This window comes from Varanus komodoensis, unplaced genomic scaffold (genome assembly GCF_004798865.1).
Source record: "Varanus komodoensis strain SLA01 unplaced genomic scaffold, ASM479886v1 scaffold14_1, whole genome shotgun sequence".
NCBI lineage: Eukaryota > Metazoa > Chordata > Lepidosauria > Squamata > Varanidae > Varanus > Varanus komodoensis.
This window is the reverse complement of record NW_025335438.1, coordinates 12,410,975-12,428,918: the sequence shown is the minus strand read 5'-3', so window position 1 is coordinate 12,428,918 and position 17,944 is coordinate 12,410,975. Positions and strand designations below refer to the sequence as shown.

The 17,944-nt window shown below is 38.3% G+C and overlaps 1 protein-coding gene across 3 annotated transcripts in view; it reads right to left on the bottom strand.

Annotated features, from left to right (window-relative positions):
* The window catches only part of ARFGEF1 (ADP ribosylation factor guanine nucleotide exchange factor 1), a 94,690-nt gene that overhangs the window by 41,538 nt on the left and 35,208 nt on the right, over window positions 1-17,944 (bottom strand). The window contains exons 6-14 of one of the 3 annotated variants that reach the window (XM_044424063.1): window positions 15,417-15,693; window positions 14,946-15,059; window positions 13,856-14,031; window positions 11,463-11,596; window positions 9,531-9,765; window positions 3,456-3,558; window positions 3,172-3,311; window positions 2,967-3,075; window positions 1,662-1,863 (exon numbers count right to left, since the gene is read on the bottom strand). In XM_044424063.1, coding sequence (XP_044279998.1) covers window positions 1,662-1,863; window positions 2,967-3,075; window positions 3,172-3,311; window positions 3,456-3,558; window positions 9,531-9,765; window positions 11,463-11,596; window positions 13,856-14,031; window positions 14,946-15,059; window positions 15,417-15,693 — 1,490 coding nt within the window. Of the gene's footprint in view, window positions 1-1,661; window positions 1,864-2,966; window positions 3,076-3,171; window positions 3,312-3,455; window positions 3,559-9,530; window positions 9,766-11,462; window positions 11,597-13,855; window positions 14,032-14,458; window positions 14,917-14,945; window positions 15,060-15,416; window positions 15,694-17,944 lie in introns of those variants that run through there. The other 2 variants (XM_044424064.1, XM_044424066.1) reach the window with 2 other exon arrangements.

Below are 17,944 nucleotides of genomic sequence, written 5' to 3'. Positions count from 1 at the left end.
TCCACTTGTTGGGTCAGCATGCTCTCAGGCCGAATGAGAAGCCTGGGGGATCCCGGCGGTGTTACCTGCATAGTAAGTTTCAGGGCCGGTCCCGAAGGGGTCGGTACCATGGCGGCGGACGGTACTGAAAAAATAGACGAACCCGAGCCCCGGTGTTTGGGGTGATCAGGTTTCTTGGTCTTGTGAGCGGGTTTATCTGCCTTCTCCTTCCTCGGAACTTTATGAGCGGAAGGCTTATCCGAACCCGTGTGCTTGCGCTTCTCCCGTTTTTTGGCTGGGGAAGAAGGCGACACCTGGGTCTCCACTGGAGTAGCGCCTTCAGCCGAAGGATGCTGAGGAGGAGCGGTGGAAGCGGGACGCTTCGGAGGAGCGCTCACAGTTGGGGTGGAGCATGGGGGAGGCGGTGCGGCTGAAGAGGAACCAGGCCGTAAGAGCAGTTGGTCCAATTGCATCAAGGCCTGGTCCCAGAGGAGCTTACGGAGACGGTTCTCCCTGTTCTTCCACGCTTGCTTGGTAAAGGCCAAGCAATGGCCGCATTTGTCGGTTCTATGCCCCTCGCTGAGGCAGAGGAGGCATAGATCATGCGGATCTGCAGGTGACATTTTGGATCCACATGTGGTGCATTTGCGAAAGGCCGCTCACTGCGCCATCGCGGAAAAAGAAGACAAGATGACAGGATAGAGGGTAAGATAATATTTTTGGTTTTTTTGTTTGTTTGTTTGTTTTTTGAGAAGAAGAAAAAGAGAGGATAAAGGCAAAAGGAACAGTAAGGACTCAAGATCTTAGTGAGGATGTTAACAGGCACGAGGCACAGCGAACGGTGGTCGCAAAGACTGAACAAAATGGCGGACACTCCGCTCTATTTATACCATGAATGGGGAGGGGAGTGGAGTTTTCCTGCCAAAAACCGTTAGCTTTTTAATCTTCCGGCCTAGGCACTGCGCAGGCACAGCACCCATGTGTGTGATGCACAGAGGCCACAACGAAGAATCAGCCATGGCAAGCCCAACTGTGTGTCAGTGCACCACAGGTTGTTCCATGAACAGTCACAGCTTACATTCCTTTGGGGAGAAGCCACAAGAGAACACTGCTGTTAAAGTGTAGCTCAAAATTTTAGTACGCTCATTAGAAAATCAACCTCACTAAATTTAGCTGGATTTAATTCTGAATAAACATGTATTGCTGGATCCGGCGCTCCTTCCATTTACAGAAGGGAACGGGATCCAGAGGAAGCTCCTGCTGGAAGAAGGAACTGGGGGGAGAAGTTGTCATTGGTTTCCCCCTTAATCCTCCTTTGCCCACTGAAAAGATGCTTCACAAGATTCTGTTTCTCCAGAACAGTGTGGACGTGGCTGCAATGGGAAATGAAATATTGCTTCCCTGACTTCCTCTAGTGGAACTTCAGTATAAGACATCTGGAAAGCAGACATTTATAACTGGCTAAGACAGCAGTCCTCATTAGCATTGTGAAAGTGCAACACTTTCTGTAAGTTACAGTGAAAGTTGCCTTAAGACAACTCACACTGTCAGCAATTGGTGCTATGGAACACTGCCAATAAATTAAAATGTGGTAAATGAAAGGCAACAGCTGAAAGAACAGATAAAAAGAAGTTTCCTCTGCATTCTTCAATTCATCCTATGGGTAAAGCAAACATACTTACAAATCTATCCCTTGCTCTATTATTTCTTTTTGCTGCTTTAGGACCTCAAATTGCTCTGGATTGTCAGTACCAGACATCTGCGTGCTGTAACTACCAATTCCAGATGAGGCTGTGGAGTCTAAGGAATTTAAGCTTCCATATCTGTTAATTGTCTCAGGGTGTTTGGTTTCAGTGTTGTCTTGATCTGTGGGTTTTTCTTGTCCTGCACAAAGGATGCAAAGGAAAGCTACCTTTACATATTTTAAAGATAGTGTTATATTTCATATCAAATACCATTTTCAGAAGTTGTTTTGTTAATTGCCCCAAAATTTAAAAGTATATTCAACAAATGATATGGAACACTGTACCATAAGCAGAATTTTGTAATATGAATATTAAACAAAAATGTCAGATCTGAATATTGAAGGAAAACTAATCATATTCAAATAAGAAAATAATAAAGGGCAGAAAAGTTTGTCCTCGCCTGAAGTATTTATTATAGATAATGATACAGCCTGTTACATGATCCAAGCATGCCAAATATTGAAGCTACAATTCTAGATAGTATGGATCTATGTAATGCAATGTATTAGCTTATACAAACAGCTCACACAAAATACAATCTGAAGGTGAACAGAGGACTCTCTTGTAAATTTTTGATTCTATGGGAGGCATCTGGAGATGTGCTTCTGAAACTGGAAGAGCTTTTCCCAACTTAGTGCAAACATTCACATGAGAAAAGAGAACTGAATTCACACTTTGTACTTTTGTTTGCACAAGCTGTTGTGCAACATCTTGCTCAAGGTTTCACACAAAGAACAGGTTCACATGTAACAGTGGCAATTCCTGGGTTAATTGATTTATTAACTCAATAACTTGCTGGAGTGTCATGCACATTTTGCACCTGTTCTGTATATTTAATAGGAGGTAACTATGTGAGAACTGAACACTATAGATTAATAATGGATTAAGCAACCCACAGTTAAACTGCAAGTAATAGATTGATTAGCCACTGTTACATGCAAATAGTTCAAATGTCTTACATACTTCTTTTAAGTCCATGTTGCTTGACGTATCCAACTAGCTCTTGTACCAGTTTAAAGAACAGCAACCTCACAGAAATTCTTCCACTAGTATATTAGTGGATCCAACCCTGCTACTGGTAGAAATTTACACACACAGGCCCAACAGAAATATTGTGAATCAAAAAATTCACTTATGTAAGCAAAATAAGGTGGCACTCTTAGAAAAACGGAATATAAAAGATGGTCCCAAATCCTGGACAACTTGTCATAAGGGAATAACAATATTAAGTAAACAGCTTACCTAAGGTTGTCTGAGAGTTGGGATTTACATATTGATCTTTACTCCATTCTACCATGCACTTCAATATAGATACTAAGCATTCAAGTCCTTTCTTTCTCAAACTCAGCTCCTGCAAGAAGTTATGTTTACAAAAAGATTTAGATAGCCTTCCATTTTAACACATTTTTCCAATTAGAAAGATAACAAAATATGCCTCAGTTCCTACCTGAATATTGGTCATGCCAAGTTCCTGGCTGCCTCTTCCTTGAGCAATTTTTGACAGATCATTAACCAATCTTTCAAATATGTTTGCAGCATTTAAATCACAGTCATAGTTTACATAGATGTCTACTACACTCTGGGCATCTGTAACCATAACAAAAGTATACATTGAAGAGCTTTTGTATGTATAAGCATAGTAACAAAAATCCTGCATAACAAAAATGATCAAACCAGCAAGATACATTATCTTTAACCATTTTTAAACATATAGTATGCCCAATGGAGTAATACCTGCGCATATCCTTGTCAGTGTCTGTATAACCATCCATTTATGATCAAAAGAACTAGTGGAGGTTTCTAAGATATACAAAAATATCTCTTTGAAGAAAACCTAGGAGAAATGATACAAACAGAAAGAAGTTGCTTCCATTTCAAAAAACCTGCACTTCATTAATGAGTTCTTTCCTTCCAATTATCCTTTATAAACCATAATTTGACTTATGTAAAATTTCACATAGTTTATAGAAGACATATTCCTTTGGGGGGAAATAGTTTTTTAATAACTCATAGTTTTTAATCTTGCTATATAAATGTACAACTTTCCTAAGAGTACAACCTGATCCTATGACAATATGCTATGCTATTCATCAAAATAACAGGCAGCAATGTTGTACAGCGACATTTTAATTCAAAGGAAGTGATTCAGGGAGAAGCACAGGATTACATATGGCTATGAAGGTCACAGAGTTTGACTTTAACTGTAATTGCATTTACTCCAATTACTATTCTACCAGCTCCATTAAATTGCATCTGGATGTCCTGCTACACAAAGCTGAAAGACATAAGACAACAACAACAACATTGGTTCAGTGTGCTGAACCTGGTGCTAGTGGGCAGAAAGGGTGAGGCAGGAGTGCATGTGGCTGATGCTCATTCCTAGGTTAATATCTATTAAACATTTTCTCTGAACTGCTCCTTAAAATGCCCCTTTCCCTTTTGTGAAAAAATCAACCTTTTAAATTCATGTCATTGCTCATCTGACAAAGCAAGTAATCCAGTTAATAGACTATGGCAGAAGTACTGCTGAGGGATGTATTCCCTTGGTAGCAATCTGTTAGGGATTTTTTATCAGTGGTGGGCAGAACTGCAGCCAAAAGCAGACAGGGCTAGCCTTTTGCCATGTAGCCTCTTTAACAAGCATGTGTACACATGCAATGATATGTAGGTGTCTTGACCACAGGTGTGGTGTGCGCATAGTAGATGTATGCACTATGCTTTCAATAAAATAGAAAATCATAGAATAGCAAAGTTGGAAGGGGTCAAGAAGGCCATCAGGTCCAACCCCCTGCTGTTGCAGGACCAGTTTACACCATCCCATTCAGATGACTGTCTAGTTTCTTTTTGAATGTCTCTAGTGTGGGAGAGCCCATGACCTCACTAGGCAATTGGTTCCACTGTTGCATTGCTCCAACAGTTAGCAATTTTTTCCTGATATGTAGCCTGAATCTGGTTTGTTGCAACTCAATTGAGCTTGTTATTTCATGTCACACACTCTGGTATGAGTGAGAAGAGATCTTGTCCTTTCTCTTTGTGAGAGCTTTTCAGGTACAGTGATTCCTTGGCTCACGAACTTAATCTGTTCCAGGACTCTGGTTGTGACCCAAATTGGTCGTGAGCCAAGTTAAATTTCCCCGTAAGGCTCAATGTAAATAAGGTTAATCCATTCTGTAACTTTTTTTTTTTAAATCAGAAAAGTGTGAAGCAAAGTGCCAAAGAACAACAAAGATCGTGCCCATCTCTCCCCCCGCCCCACCCAGCATGACTGCGATTGCGCCCGTCATCCCTGCACGCGCCCTTCATCCCAGCATGCTGGAGGGGAGAGATGGGCGTGATCACAAGTGTGCTGGGGGGAGATGGGCATATTGCGGGTGCGCTGGGGGGGAGACGGGCATGATCGTACTGGGGGGGGAAGATGGCCAAGATCGCAGTTCCACTTGTGCAGGAAAGACGGGAGTGATCTCAGCCACCTCACCGCACCCCCAGTACGATCATGGCCATCTCCTCACTTGGAGTGGGTTGGGGAGATGGCCATGATCGTGGTCACCACCCAATGTGGAGTTCATGACCTGACTCAAAATTTTTATGAAATTTTTGTTTGCAACTCGATTTGGTAGTGAACTGAGGCATTCGTGAGCCGAGGTACCACTGTACTTATAAAGTGGTACCATGTTACCCCTCAGTCTTTTCTCAAGGCTGAACATATCCAGTTCTAACTTCTAAGTAAGGACATAACTGTTAATACTAACTTCTAAATAAGTAAATTAGCTCACGTATCTCTAAACTCCAATCCCACTATTTTTTTTACAGATTTTTGTTCTTAACAAGCACACACCCATCTGGGTGTGCATGTTCATTCCAGAAGAAAAAAAATGCTTGGTTAGGATACCCATTACCTCGCACATGGGCCAGTTTATTAGTTTTATTGGGCCTAACATGAAAAACAGGATTGAGACAAACATCAGCGAGATTAACATTTATGAAACAGGGAGTGGAAGATGGTACTATGGAAGTGGCAAAGCACAGGATTACAACCAAAAGTGCTCAGCACTAGAGATAGGTTGGGGTGGTGGTAGAGATAAATAGACTTTGGAGGAAAGGAAAATAAATGGAGCTGGAGTTACTGTAATTATCTGGTTTCAGAGGAAGATGAAGCCAAAGGATCACATTTCCCTGTTGGTTGCCAGAATTTTAAAAAAATAATGCAGGGAAAAACTACACTTGAGTTTATCAGCTTTTAGTACCAAATTAAAAAATGGGGTATAAGCCTCAAGCTGCCTAAGTTTTCCTAAAGGAAATGTTATCCAGAAAGAATGGAAAGGATGATTTCTTTGGAATGACAGAGTATGCAGAATCCTATGCTGTTAGAAGGGACTCTGTAGCCAATACAGTTTAGTTAAAAAAAAAAAAAAAACAGTTTTAGAAAGAAAGTGCTGACAATGTGGTTCCTACTTAGGGTTCACAAAAGAAAACAAAATTGTGCAATATGCTCAAGACTTTTCTGGAATCACTTCTTCCAGGTATCTTACACTCACTCTATGGTTGCCTCTCCTGGACTTAAAGTTGACAACCCACTCAGAGGCTGCATAGTGCCTATGTAGCCTCATTGGACTGTTTTCTTGCACACATAGAACATGAATTCTTTGGAATCCAAGGGGCAATTTACCTGGGACAATAAAGTATTCCTTTTGGATGTACAAAGCAAAAGATCTCCCCAACTAAACATGGCTATAAGAGGGTTCAATTAGAAACCATGAGAGGAAACTCTGGCCTTTGAAACATGGGAAGTCACCAGAATGGACAGCAGGTTATTGTTAGTGCTGAGACACATCGATGTAAGGAATACACACGCAAAAAAATGAACACTAACTGCCCAAACTTCAAGTCAGTTATAGGGTTTAAAACAGAGAATACGAAAAGTCTGATTGCCCAGAGGTTAGAGTAAGCACAAAAGGAAAACACTTGTTCTGGGGAATGAATAGAAAACTTGGGAGAGGGTTCTTGCTTCTTTACTGATTTATATACAGTTGCCTATACAGAACAGCACAAGGATCAACAAGAGTACTCAGGTAGTGTTTCTGATCTGTCTAGGAAATGAGAACACTTCAGAATTGGGGCAGTTTTACTGCCAGGGCTTTTTATTGGCCAGGTCAAAGATACCCTTGTGCATTGGTTAGCTGGGCTACCAGTCAGTCATTTGCATATTTAAGGAGGCAGTCCCTTAATCTAATCAAGGCAAACCAAGTACATTATGTCATTTTTGTGCCTCTGAAGGAATTCAGAGCCTTAACCAGGGCCCTAGCAGCTTGCCAGATGTGCCTTTCAGAACCTAATTTTAAGCCAAGCTGTGTGCATAAAACTAATTAAAGCAAAAGCAAACAATACATGCAGCTGAGAGCCTTCACAACTGAAGCTCTTCTGTAACAACACCTTCTGTATATCTCTTTCTTCCACCACTTTCTCTTTCTTTCCCTTTTCTGCCATTTGAACAGGTGGCCAGGAGTCTAAACTGTCTATTTGCACAAGGTTCCTGAGATTAGCCAGAGGGTTGCCTATAGCTTCTCAGGCCTCAGGTTTTCCATACCTTTATTAGGACACAAATGTCCACAGTTAAGTCCTTTAAAATCACCTATTTTCAAGATATGAAAGGTGCTGAACAGATCAAAAATGTCATCTAAACTTTTTCTTAGCAGAAATCCAAGCAATGTCTTAGAATAATGCAAGAGGCTTGCACTGGCGCTGAAACTGAAGGGTGGGGGGACCCAGCCAGGATTTAGCACTGCATTTCCTTCCTTCCTTCCATCTACACAGTTGACCTAATGTCTTCAGTATGTTACATGAGAAGTTGCCCTAAAGGAAAATAAGACTGATTCCCTATTGGGGTCATGGAACTAGCTTTAAGGGTTTATGGATCCTTGTGTCTGAGGTCCTAAGTATTTTTGCTTCAATATTTATTGATTGATTGATTGATTTTATATCTGCTCTTCACTATGTCTCAGGGTGGTAATATGGGTGAGATCATATAAAAAACAACAACAACATGGCACTGTGATATCATGCTTTGTTTTGCTTTTCATAAATCTTACCACTGCTGCTAGGAAGCAATTTAGAGAAAAGCTTCTTAAGAGAATTGTCTACATGCCACAGAATTGGATATATACATCAAAATGGACACATGCGTGTGTGCACAGGCGTGAACACACACAGTATCAGTCACGGCACCTGAAAGACAGGAGACCACTGCAAAATGCTAGGATAAAAACAGCCTGCAACTTAATCACTAACTACTATAACAAATGTCCAGGATTGCTGCTGGGTAATAACCTGGAAAATGAATGGCAAAACGCTGAGGACACACTGAACCAGACTCTCCACACTAACTCTTTATCTTGGCTATTGTAAAAAGGTAGTTTTTTCCAGAAGTGGTATCAGAAAGTGTTAGACTTAATGCAGTGCCACTGAAAGGAAACAAACAAATATACTTACAAATTCATATACCTGAATTCAGTTTGTTTCTATGAGTATTCATTAACTCATAGATCATTGCAGACAAACACTGATGAGGAACAGAAAAGTGAAATTCTAGAACAAGTCCCTACCACAGTGAGAAAAATCATTCACTAAAGGAATGAGTGTCATACAATGATGAGGTGTTATTTGTATGATAGAAATTTCATTTAGTGCCTTACAGTGAGCTTTGCCAGGGACAAAAGATATTTTGGATATAAGAATCTCATTTTTCTCTCCTGCTTCCCAAGTACTGTGTTATTTATCTGAAGTAAGAAGTAAGATAACAATGATTCTTCCACAGATACTCAGTTTAAAGCTAAGATTGGGGGTTGGAGCAGACTTTTTCCACATAGCTGAATGACTAGTTCCTAAGGTCAGCTAAGGTCCAACCACTAAGGTCCTGCCCTCCCACACCCCACAGTAACACAATCACATTATTAATAGCAACTTCTGCAGCATTCTAAACATGAAAATACAAAAACAAAAATACATTCATAAAATAACTTAAGAGGAAGTAAATACTAGACTAACCAATGGTCAGGCAAATAAGGAAGCTTTACTAGTCACTAAAAGCGTACGAGTTGGTACCAGGCACACTTATAGAAGCAGGGCATTCCATGACAAGAGCTCCCTCCTTTATTGATATACTATGTGCAACAGGTCCTTTGAGAAGAGCCTTGCCACCAGATATTAAAATACAGATGGACAGGGAATACAGGGAGATAATTCCTTCAGGTATTTGGGCTCCAAACCATTTGGGACTTCAAAGATAAAAAACGTGGCACATATACTTAATAAAGTATAAATGCCACCTCTACTTAATATGGATTTGCTGATTCATGGGTTGGATTTCAAGTTTACATAGGGGCTCTCACACATGGGCAGATGCATATATGTCCTATTTGCACAACTAGAAGCATACGGTTGTCAGGGCCTTCACAAGCAGACTGCATGAATGGCCACCCACACAAACATGCAAAAGTCAGATGGAGATGGAACAGATTCCAGTTCCGCATTTTAGTCAGTTTCTGAACATTCGTGTATCTAGTTACATTCTTCAAATGCTGCAAGAAATTGTTCTCATAATCAGTAATGATTTGGGAGCCAGTTATTTTATTTGAGTAAAGTGATCTTTAACTTTAAGAAGGCCCAACCACTTGGATGTTAGAATATAATTATTTTTTGATAAGACTTATGTATATTTCAGAATCCCCATTTGATTTTAGCCAAACTATTTGCTGGTTACAGGCACAAAGATGTGCATCAAATATGGCATTTAAAATACTGAAGGTATACCTCAATCTGCATTTTCAGGTGAGTCTTAAAATTTGAAAGCAGAGTCAGGAATATAGAGAGAGAAAGTTCAAATACTTCTGGAACAGATGACACTCCATTTTTAGACAGTGCAACACAAAGATACTGCTTAATAGCATTAATAAACATTTCATTTGTCCTAAAAACAGGCCCTGCATTCTGCAGAATGGACAACAGCAACTGCAGTGAAAGGATCTTTGATCGCAATTCATGAGACCTAGGAAGAAATAATCATAATGATTAGAATATTTGTGGATTCCTATTTCAAGAAACTATGTATAACTTTTCTAACTTAATGATTGTAACAATGAGCAACAACAACTACAAAACTAACCTACTGACAAATAGTTGCATTAATGCTTGTTAGCTAAATTATGACTGACTGACTTGACCTTTCTTGTAACAGGTTACTGTATAATACACTGTGCATTTTATGTATCAAAGACATAATTACCCCAAAATAGCAAAAATAATACAATCGCTCATTACAAAAGTTAACGTTATGACCCATGGGAATTTTCTAGACTGGGACATATATACCTATATGTCTCAGGCAGGCATCACCTACAGTTCTGTCAAAAGCTTTTACAGGGGAGCTAGTTAGCTGTTAAAAACCACCTTTGCACTTTTTGTAGCAGCTATAATCTTGTTAAAAACTGAAAAATGTGTATCACCTGAAGGGAAGGACTAATAGGGCAAGCAAGCAAACAAACATTTTAAGGTCTCACTGCAAAGGGAATTCAACTCACCCTATCACTGTTCATTTATTATTATTATTTAAAACTTTTCTATGTGTGGCATCTCAGGACAGCTTACTAACATTTAAATCAAAAACGAGTAACAATTGATACAAATATAAAGCAATATATATACAACCAATAAAAATAAATTAAGTCAAGAGCAACTGCTTAAAACTATTAAAATACTAGTTTTAAAATAACACTTAAATAAAAAGGTTTTGACCTGTCGCCGAAAAGAATATAGGCTCGGCGCCTGGTGAACCTCTCCATAAGTAAAATCACTCATAGCATTGCTTTCTGTTGACAGTTTGCCTTTCACAGCTGTCAAGAGAAAGCAAAGGAAAGAAAAAAAATATTTGGAACCACCTTGCATCAGTGATCAGGTTTGGTACACATGCTGCAGAAGCTTCAAATTTGCACACTTGCAGAATTGGGCAACTCCATGTAAATGCAAATTTTAAAAAAATAGTTTGCCAACACTGATAGTTCTTCTAAAATGCTGCGTGGGCCCTTCAAAGAGGCTATCAGTGGCTGTCAGAACAGGGATCATATAAGTGAGCTGCCAAGCTGGCTTTCTCCATTTTGGGGAGAAGGAGGAAAATTATTCCTGGTTGCAGAGGGGAGGGAAGAGCAAGAGGGAAGTCCTGCTACACTGTTCCCTGAACTGAGGCAGAAAAAGGGAATGAGTAGCTTTCCTGATCATCCTTTAGGAACATCATAGGTTGTTCACACAACGACCAACCAAACATAGCTTAGTGTTATGTAAAGCACTATTTTGGAGGAGGAGCAGTGCTAGTCCCCAAAATAAGCAATCAGCTCTTCAGACTATCTTTTTTTCAATATTTTGCTCCAGGAGGTTGGTATCCAATCTAGTCCCCTGCAAAGACCAATTTACTCTAGAAATGATCTTATGTGAGTGTAATGGTCTAGCTAAATATAAATACTTCTAATCAGAATTGTCCACAGTCTTCTTTTATGCTAACTGATTAAGTGCCACCAGGTTCTAATTTCTTTGCTTTTACATAACTTACTGAGATGATACTAGATGTTAGGTACTGCATTTCAAAGGCAAAGAGAGGGGAATTAGGGTGAAGTACTACTCTGTATTGTACTGTAATACAATACAATAATAGTTGTATTACCCAAGTATTCATAAACAACAATATCAGCTTACTTTGGATCAGGTGGCCCATCTGACAGAGGCTTCATGGAGAGTTTACACAGTGACCTGAATACAAGGAAGGCATCCTTTTGTAAGATGTGGGAAAATTTAGCACCAGGGGTAGGTCCTGAAGAATTTCCAGATTCCTAAAAAAGTTAACATATTTTAGATTCTATTTAGCATTCAGAGGGGCATAGTGAGTAATTTTCACCTTACAGAAACAAGAATATAATAGAAACATGATACCATACATATTTATAACATATTTTCCCTAATTAACAATGCATCATTTAATATTGTTTAAATGAACTGTTATGCTCCAGAATCACAAACCTAATATTTTAAAAGTTAATTAGAATCAACTGATACGCAGGGAATGCAATGTATATAATGTAATAGTCCAAAAACTAGGGAAAAGTCCACCATAAAACTTTTAGATTCAAAATTTTTAAAATGTAAAAATTAAAGAGTTAGATTTAATAATTTTTAAAATTTAAAAGATCTTTTAAAATTTAGATACAATTTTAGAACATTCTATAAATAACTTTTTCAATTTAAAAAAATTACATTCATGAAATCTTTTAAATTTTATTTTTTAATATTGTAAATTTATAACATTTATAAACAAGATGGTTCTTTGCTTGTTTCTGGAAAGGCCATTCAGGGCCATATTCTTTTATAGTTATTGATCATACAGATGCTCTGAAATGCTGGCTTACAGAAAAGTACAATCAGCAAATCAAAAGACAACCATGAAATTGTAATTTCTTTTTTCTTCCTCCCTCCCTCAAACATGTATTTTGATGGGAATGATACTACCACAATTAAGGCTAACCAGAATTTCCTTTAAATACTTCACAGAAGTTTCAGATTCAGAATTTCAAAGGAAACCCTGATGAGCCTGAATTATGGTTATTATGAGTTCTAACATCTTACTCATGGTTAAGAAAGATACAATCCAAACATACTTAGATACTATCACCAATTACTGCTCTTGTGAAAAGTCACTATGCTCAATTTTAAATATATATATATATATGTTTAAACTTTAATTAATTTGTCACTGACTTTTTTGAATTTTACTGCCATTCTGATTTTTATCTTTGTGTGTGTGTGTATGTGGGGGGGGGGGTCTGTCTTGTGTTTTGTGTATTCAGCTGAATTGGAAGAGACTTGGAAGTGCATGAAATTGATACATCTGATAAAATGAATCCTTGCTCACAAAATCATCTTCTATAGTAAATCTATTAGTATTTAAGCTCTTAGAAACTTTTGCTGGGACTGCTGCAACATACTTAGTTAACCCTTTGGAAGTTAATGGAGGTAAGAGCATGTTCTGAAATCTCCTCTTGATTTTTTTAAACATTACATGAAGACAATAAATAAAATAATATCTGCACTGACAATAATAAACTGTTCAAGAAACATAACCCCAAATCTCAAACCACCGCTTATCCAAATAATTTTCTAAGGATAGAGAATCTTATTCAATGTTACTCCCTAATATTTCATTCAACTTTATCTGTTTTATTTATTTTATTTAGCTTTAATATTTTAATAAGTAATTATTAGTAGTAGTTAATTTTTGTTGATTATTATTGATTTTAATGTTTTTATTGCATTTGCAGATTTTATTGGATTGTATTCTGGTTTTGATTATATGTAACTCATCCAGAGGGCTTATGGCTATTTGGGAGACATAAAAATCAAATAAATAAATAATAAAGTAAGTTCTCATTTTAAGTGTAATCAGTAAATTGTAAAAATATGAAAGACTTCATAACAATAGTTTTAAACTATAATGTATTTTACAGATATGTTTGTGAAATATTTTAAGCAAAATATTTTGTCATTTTCCTGTATAAATGCCATTAACCCATCTAAATATTCTTGCAAGTGCAGCTGAAAGAAAAATTTTCCAATATACACACCATAGAAAGGATCTAGTTTTAATAAGTAATGTGGCAATGGGCTCTTTATTCAGACATATTCCCATTTGCCAGTCCAACACATATACAGACTGCTTAGAGAGTGAATGTTTAAAACATTAGTTGCTGCCTTAAAAGTTAAAACTCTTGAAATTTACTGTACAAATGAAAAATATTAAATCCATGCTACTGTATACTAGGAATTACAGATTATTCCTACATTTTATTTACATATAATACTGGTCTAAGACATACCAATAGTGCTTATCATGTATTTGCACTGATTCATATGAATAATTCACATTAAAACATCTGTACTCCAGGAGAAAATTTACTCCCCTATGGAACAGTAGTTTATGCAGTACTGTACGTACAATATGAACTTTAATATACTGTAAAATACCCTAAACCTCTTTAAATTATAATTTTCCACTTTTATATTCTAAATGTATACTGCATAAGGATACATTCTTATACCTGAGTGTCATTGGAAGAAACTGATAACCTGTCATCAGGCAAAGATGGTGTATAAACAACAGAAATGGGTGTCCCTGGAATTCCATTTGCCTGAATATTTTCACTGTCACTACCATCTTCTGAAGTCCCCACTGGTCCATCCGTCATACCCTTTTCAGCAGTTCTTTCCTCTGCATCTAAAGTAAAACAATAATCTTGATATCTAATAATAATATCATGTAAATAATTAAATTTAAAAAGAATTGGTAATGCAATTATAAATGGAATAGATTAACCTTATAGGTAACATAGGACTCCTAGTTTTTTAAAGTAGCATCAAAAACAAGATCCTCAGATTATCTGCTTGTTGCCAAAAGTTCTTGGTATCACACCAGATTATATTTAATATGATTATACCAATTGAATTCAGAACAATATTCTAGATTAAACACATAACTGGAAAATACTGTGTTTACCATAAAATTATGTTCAGCATGTTTATAGCACTTAAAAATCAGAACATGACTATGACTGTAGTACCAGGAACATCAACATGAACCAGGAGTCTAGTTCAAGGTGAAATTCCATGTAAAATATTCTATATTTTGTTGAATTATAACTAACCTGTACATTATTTATGACAATTGGGCTTCACATTTAATGAATTTTGCAACACCAAATTGGTCCAGAGACTAGATATTTGTAATATTTCCCCCATCTCTGATCAAACATTTTAATAAAGTGCCAGAATGTATAAACATCTCATTAGTCTCTCAGGAGAGAAAGAAAACCTGCTGTGAAGAGCTCACACATACAAGGAAAAAATAGGGAGTTTGAAAAAAAAAAGAAATAAGTTGTCAAATCCTGATAACTCAAAACTAGGTCAACTCATTAGCTCAAATAGTACTGAAAATATCCCTTTAAGTTAACAGAAACTTAACTGCCTCAAAATAGTTTTCTGCTTGTCCTTGTAGCAGAAGTTCAAATAAACACAGGTGATGCTGAGGCAGAAATAAAATTCAAGCACCTTGCAATTTCTGCTGATTATATTTATTTAATAAGCTAGAGCATCATACTCAGCTTTATAAACCATAGTTTGCTAATATACTACCTCCTACTACTACGTTCACCATTTCTTGGACTATACTTTGTACAACATCCTGTGCTGTTTCTTCACATTGATTGCTTTCTCCATCATATGGCCCCGCATCATTTTTAGACAGAGCTACAAAATAAAAACAAGAAATACTTTACTCAAAATGTATCAGAATTGCATTCTAGTCAGCATTATGATTCTATAAACTACACATAACTCTTAAACAGATTATTACTTGATGGTAATTTGTTTAATTGATTAAATCTGCATTTCTAGCAATTCCCTAAATACACTTCAAGAAAGCAAATAAGCAGAAAGCCACTATAACAACAAAGTATTTTATAAAGAAATCATAATCCTGATATCAAAGCCTGCAGACAAATTGCATGTTATTTTTAGCCAACTTAAAAAGAAATACTTATTCCCTAAGGTAGTAAAAATTCATAACCTCTTTCAACCCAATTTAACTAAACCACCCATTATTACTTTCTGCTGCTGTTGCTTGGTCAGCTTCTGTCTGTTCATTTTCCCCACTGGAAATATCAGATCCATTTTCTGCTTCTGTATCTTCTTGAAGGCTCTTGTCTACATCATTTGTATGATTGTCCAAGTCCCCTTCATGATCCTGGGATAACTGATCAACAGTCTGTTCCGAAAGATGTCTCAGCTGAGGTGATTCAGGCTCATGATGGCTTAAGGGTGACTGCTGCAGATGGTGCTGCTGGCGATGTCTCTCTTTCTCCATTTGCTTAGCTTCCTGAAGCTAGGGGGAAATATATATATATTTACACACACACACACACACACACACACACACACACACACAAAATTTCTTATGGCAGAATAACCGTGCATGCTACCTTATATATCAGAAAATGTATAAACACAAATACTCCTATGCCTTAATCCACATCTTTTTAATTTGGCTTTTAAAAGTTATTGCTATGGTTTTTAAGGCTGCTATGTGTTTTTGATTTAGATTTTCAATAAACCATCTCGATTGGTTGATAGTATAGAAATGTCATAAATAAAATCAAAGATATGCAGTTCAGGAATTATTTCAATTATATTTATTTATTTATTATTTATTTCATTCTACTTCTATGCCTTCCCATAACCCGAAGGTACTCTGGATGGCTTAGAAATGCTAGAACAGCATAACATACAGTGATAAAATAGATAAAATAATAGACACACCATCTCATGATAAAATATGACCACACACAACAGGATAAATAGAGCCAATAAATTAACAACCAAAAATAAAATTAAATAAGTAATCCATAACAAAATATAAACAGAAATTAAATTAACCAAAATCTTGTTTAAATAAAAAAGTTTTGACCTGGTCCCTAAAAAAACCCAAAACAAGAGCTGGTGCCAGCCATATATCCCTGGGGAATGGGTTCCAAAGTCTAGGGGCTACTGCCAAAAATGCCTTCCTCCCTTGATCTCACTATTCGGAGGAAGAGTTCTGAAGAGAATCTAAATGGATGGAAAGGAATATATGTGCTCCCTCAGGTACTCTAGTCTCAGGCCATTTAGGGCTTTACTTGTCAAATACAACATTTTGAATTGGGCCTGAACTTGAACAGGGAGCCAATGCAGATGATGGAGGACTGGTGTAACGTTCTTGCCAGCCAGTCTTTGTAAGCCGCTATGCTGCCCTGTTCCGTATTAGCTGTAATGTCTGGACCATTTTCAATAGTGGCTCCATGTACAGTGCATTACAGTAGTCCGGGCGAGAGGTTACCAGTGCATGGGTCACTGTGTCAAGGCTCTAAGAACTTGGGGTCCAGGAGCAACCCTAAGTTATGAACCTTATCCTTTAGGGGGAGTGTAGGTTGAAGGTTTCCTAGCTGGAGTGTAGGAATGCCCATCAACAGGACCTCTATCTTGTCTGGATTCATCTTCAGTCTATTGGCCCTCATCCAGTCCATTACCGAGTTCTGGCACTGGTCTCCAGGACAGCTACCACCTCACCTGAAAAAGCAGAGCTGGGTGTCATCAGTGCACTGATGATACCTCAGCCCACACCTCCGGATGACCTCACCCAGTGATTTCATGAAGTTGTTGAAAAGCGTGGGGAACAGCATCGAACCCTGTGGAACTCCATGATGCAGTCACCATGGCACAGAGCAACAGTCCTCCAGCACCACCATCTGGAAACAATCAGCCAAGTAGAAGTGGAACCACTGCAGGGTGGTGCACCCTACTCCCAACCTGGTCAGCAATTCCAGAAGGATCCCATGGTTAATGGTATTGAAAGTCACCAAGAGATCCAGAAGAATCAACAGGGTCACACTCTCCCTGTCTCTCTTCCAGCAAAGGTCATCCCACAGGGCAACTAAGGCAGTTTCCATCCCAAACCCTGGTCAAAAACCTAATTGAAATGGGTCTATAGAAAGGTATTACTACCACTCTGGTGAGCCTGCAACTGGAGTATTGTGTTCTGGGCTCCATGTTACAGGAGGGATAGGTTAGAATTGGTGCAGTGTAGGGCCACAAAGATGGCAGCCAGAATGTGGGGAAGCTGCATGAGGTGAGACTGAGGGAACTGGGTCTTTTCAGCTTGGAGGAGAGGGGTGCCACGCGGAGGTGGGTTGAGACCTGTTTTCCCCTGTGGAGGAGTGTAGGACGCATTTTGATGGAGCAAAGCTCAAGGAACCAAGATTCAATTTGGATGCCAGGAAGTATTTCCTGATACTTAGGACCCCTAGGGTATGGAATGGGCTTTCATGAGAGGAGGATGAAGCCCCATCAATGAGGGCATTCAAGGATATACTGGCCATGCACGAGGTAGGCATGTCATGAGTGGAGCCAGTTGGAGCCGGGGCGAGGGTCAGACTAGATGGCCCAGGAGGGTCTTTTCAGCCTGGAGGAGACTCCAAGGGGATCTGTTGGTAACATATAGGTACGTGAGGGGGTCCCACATGGAGGTAGGTTGAGACCTGTTTTCCCCTGCGGAGGAGCGCAGGATACATTTTGATGGAGCAAAGCTCAGGGAACCAAGG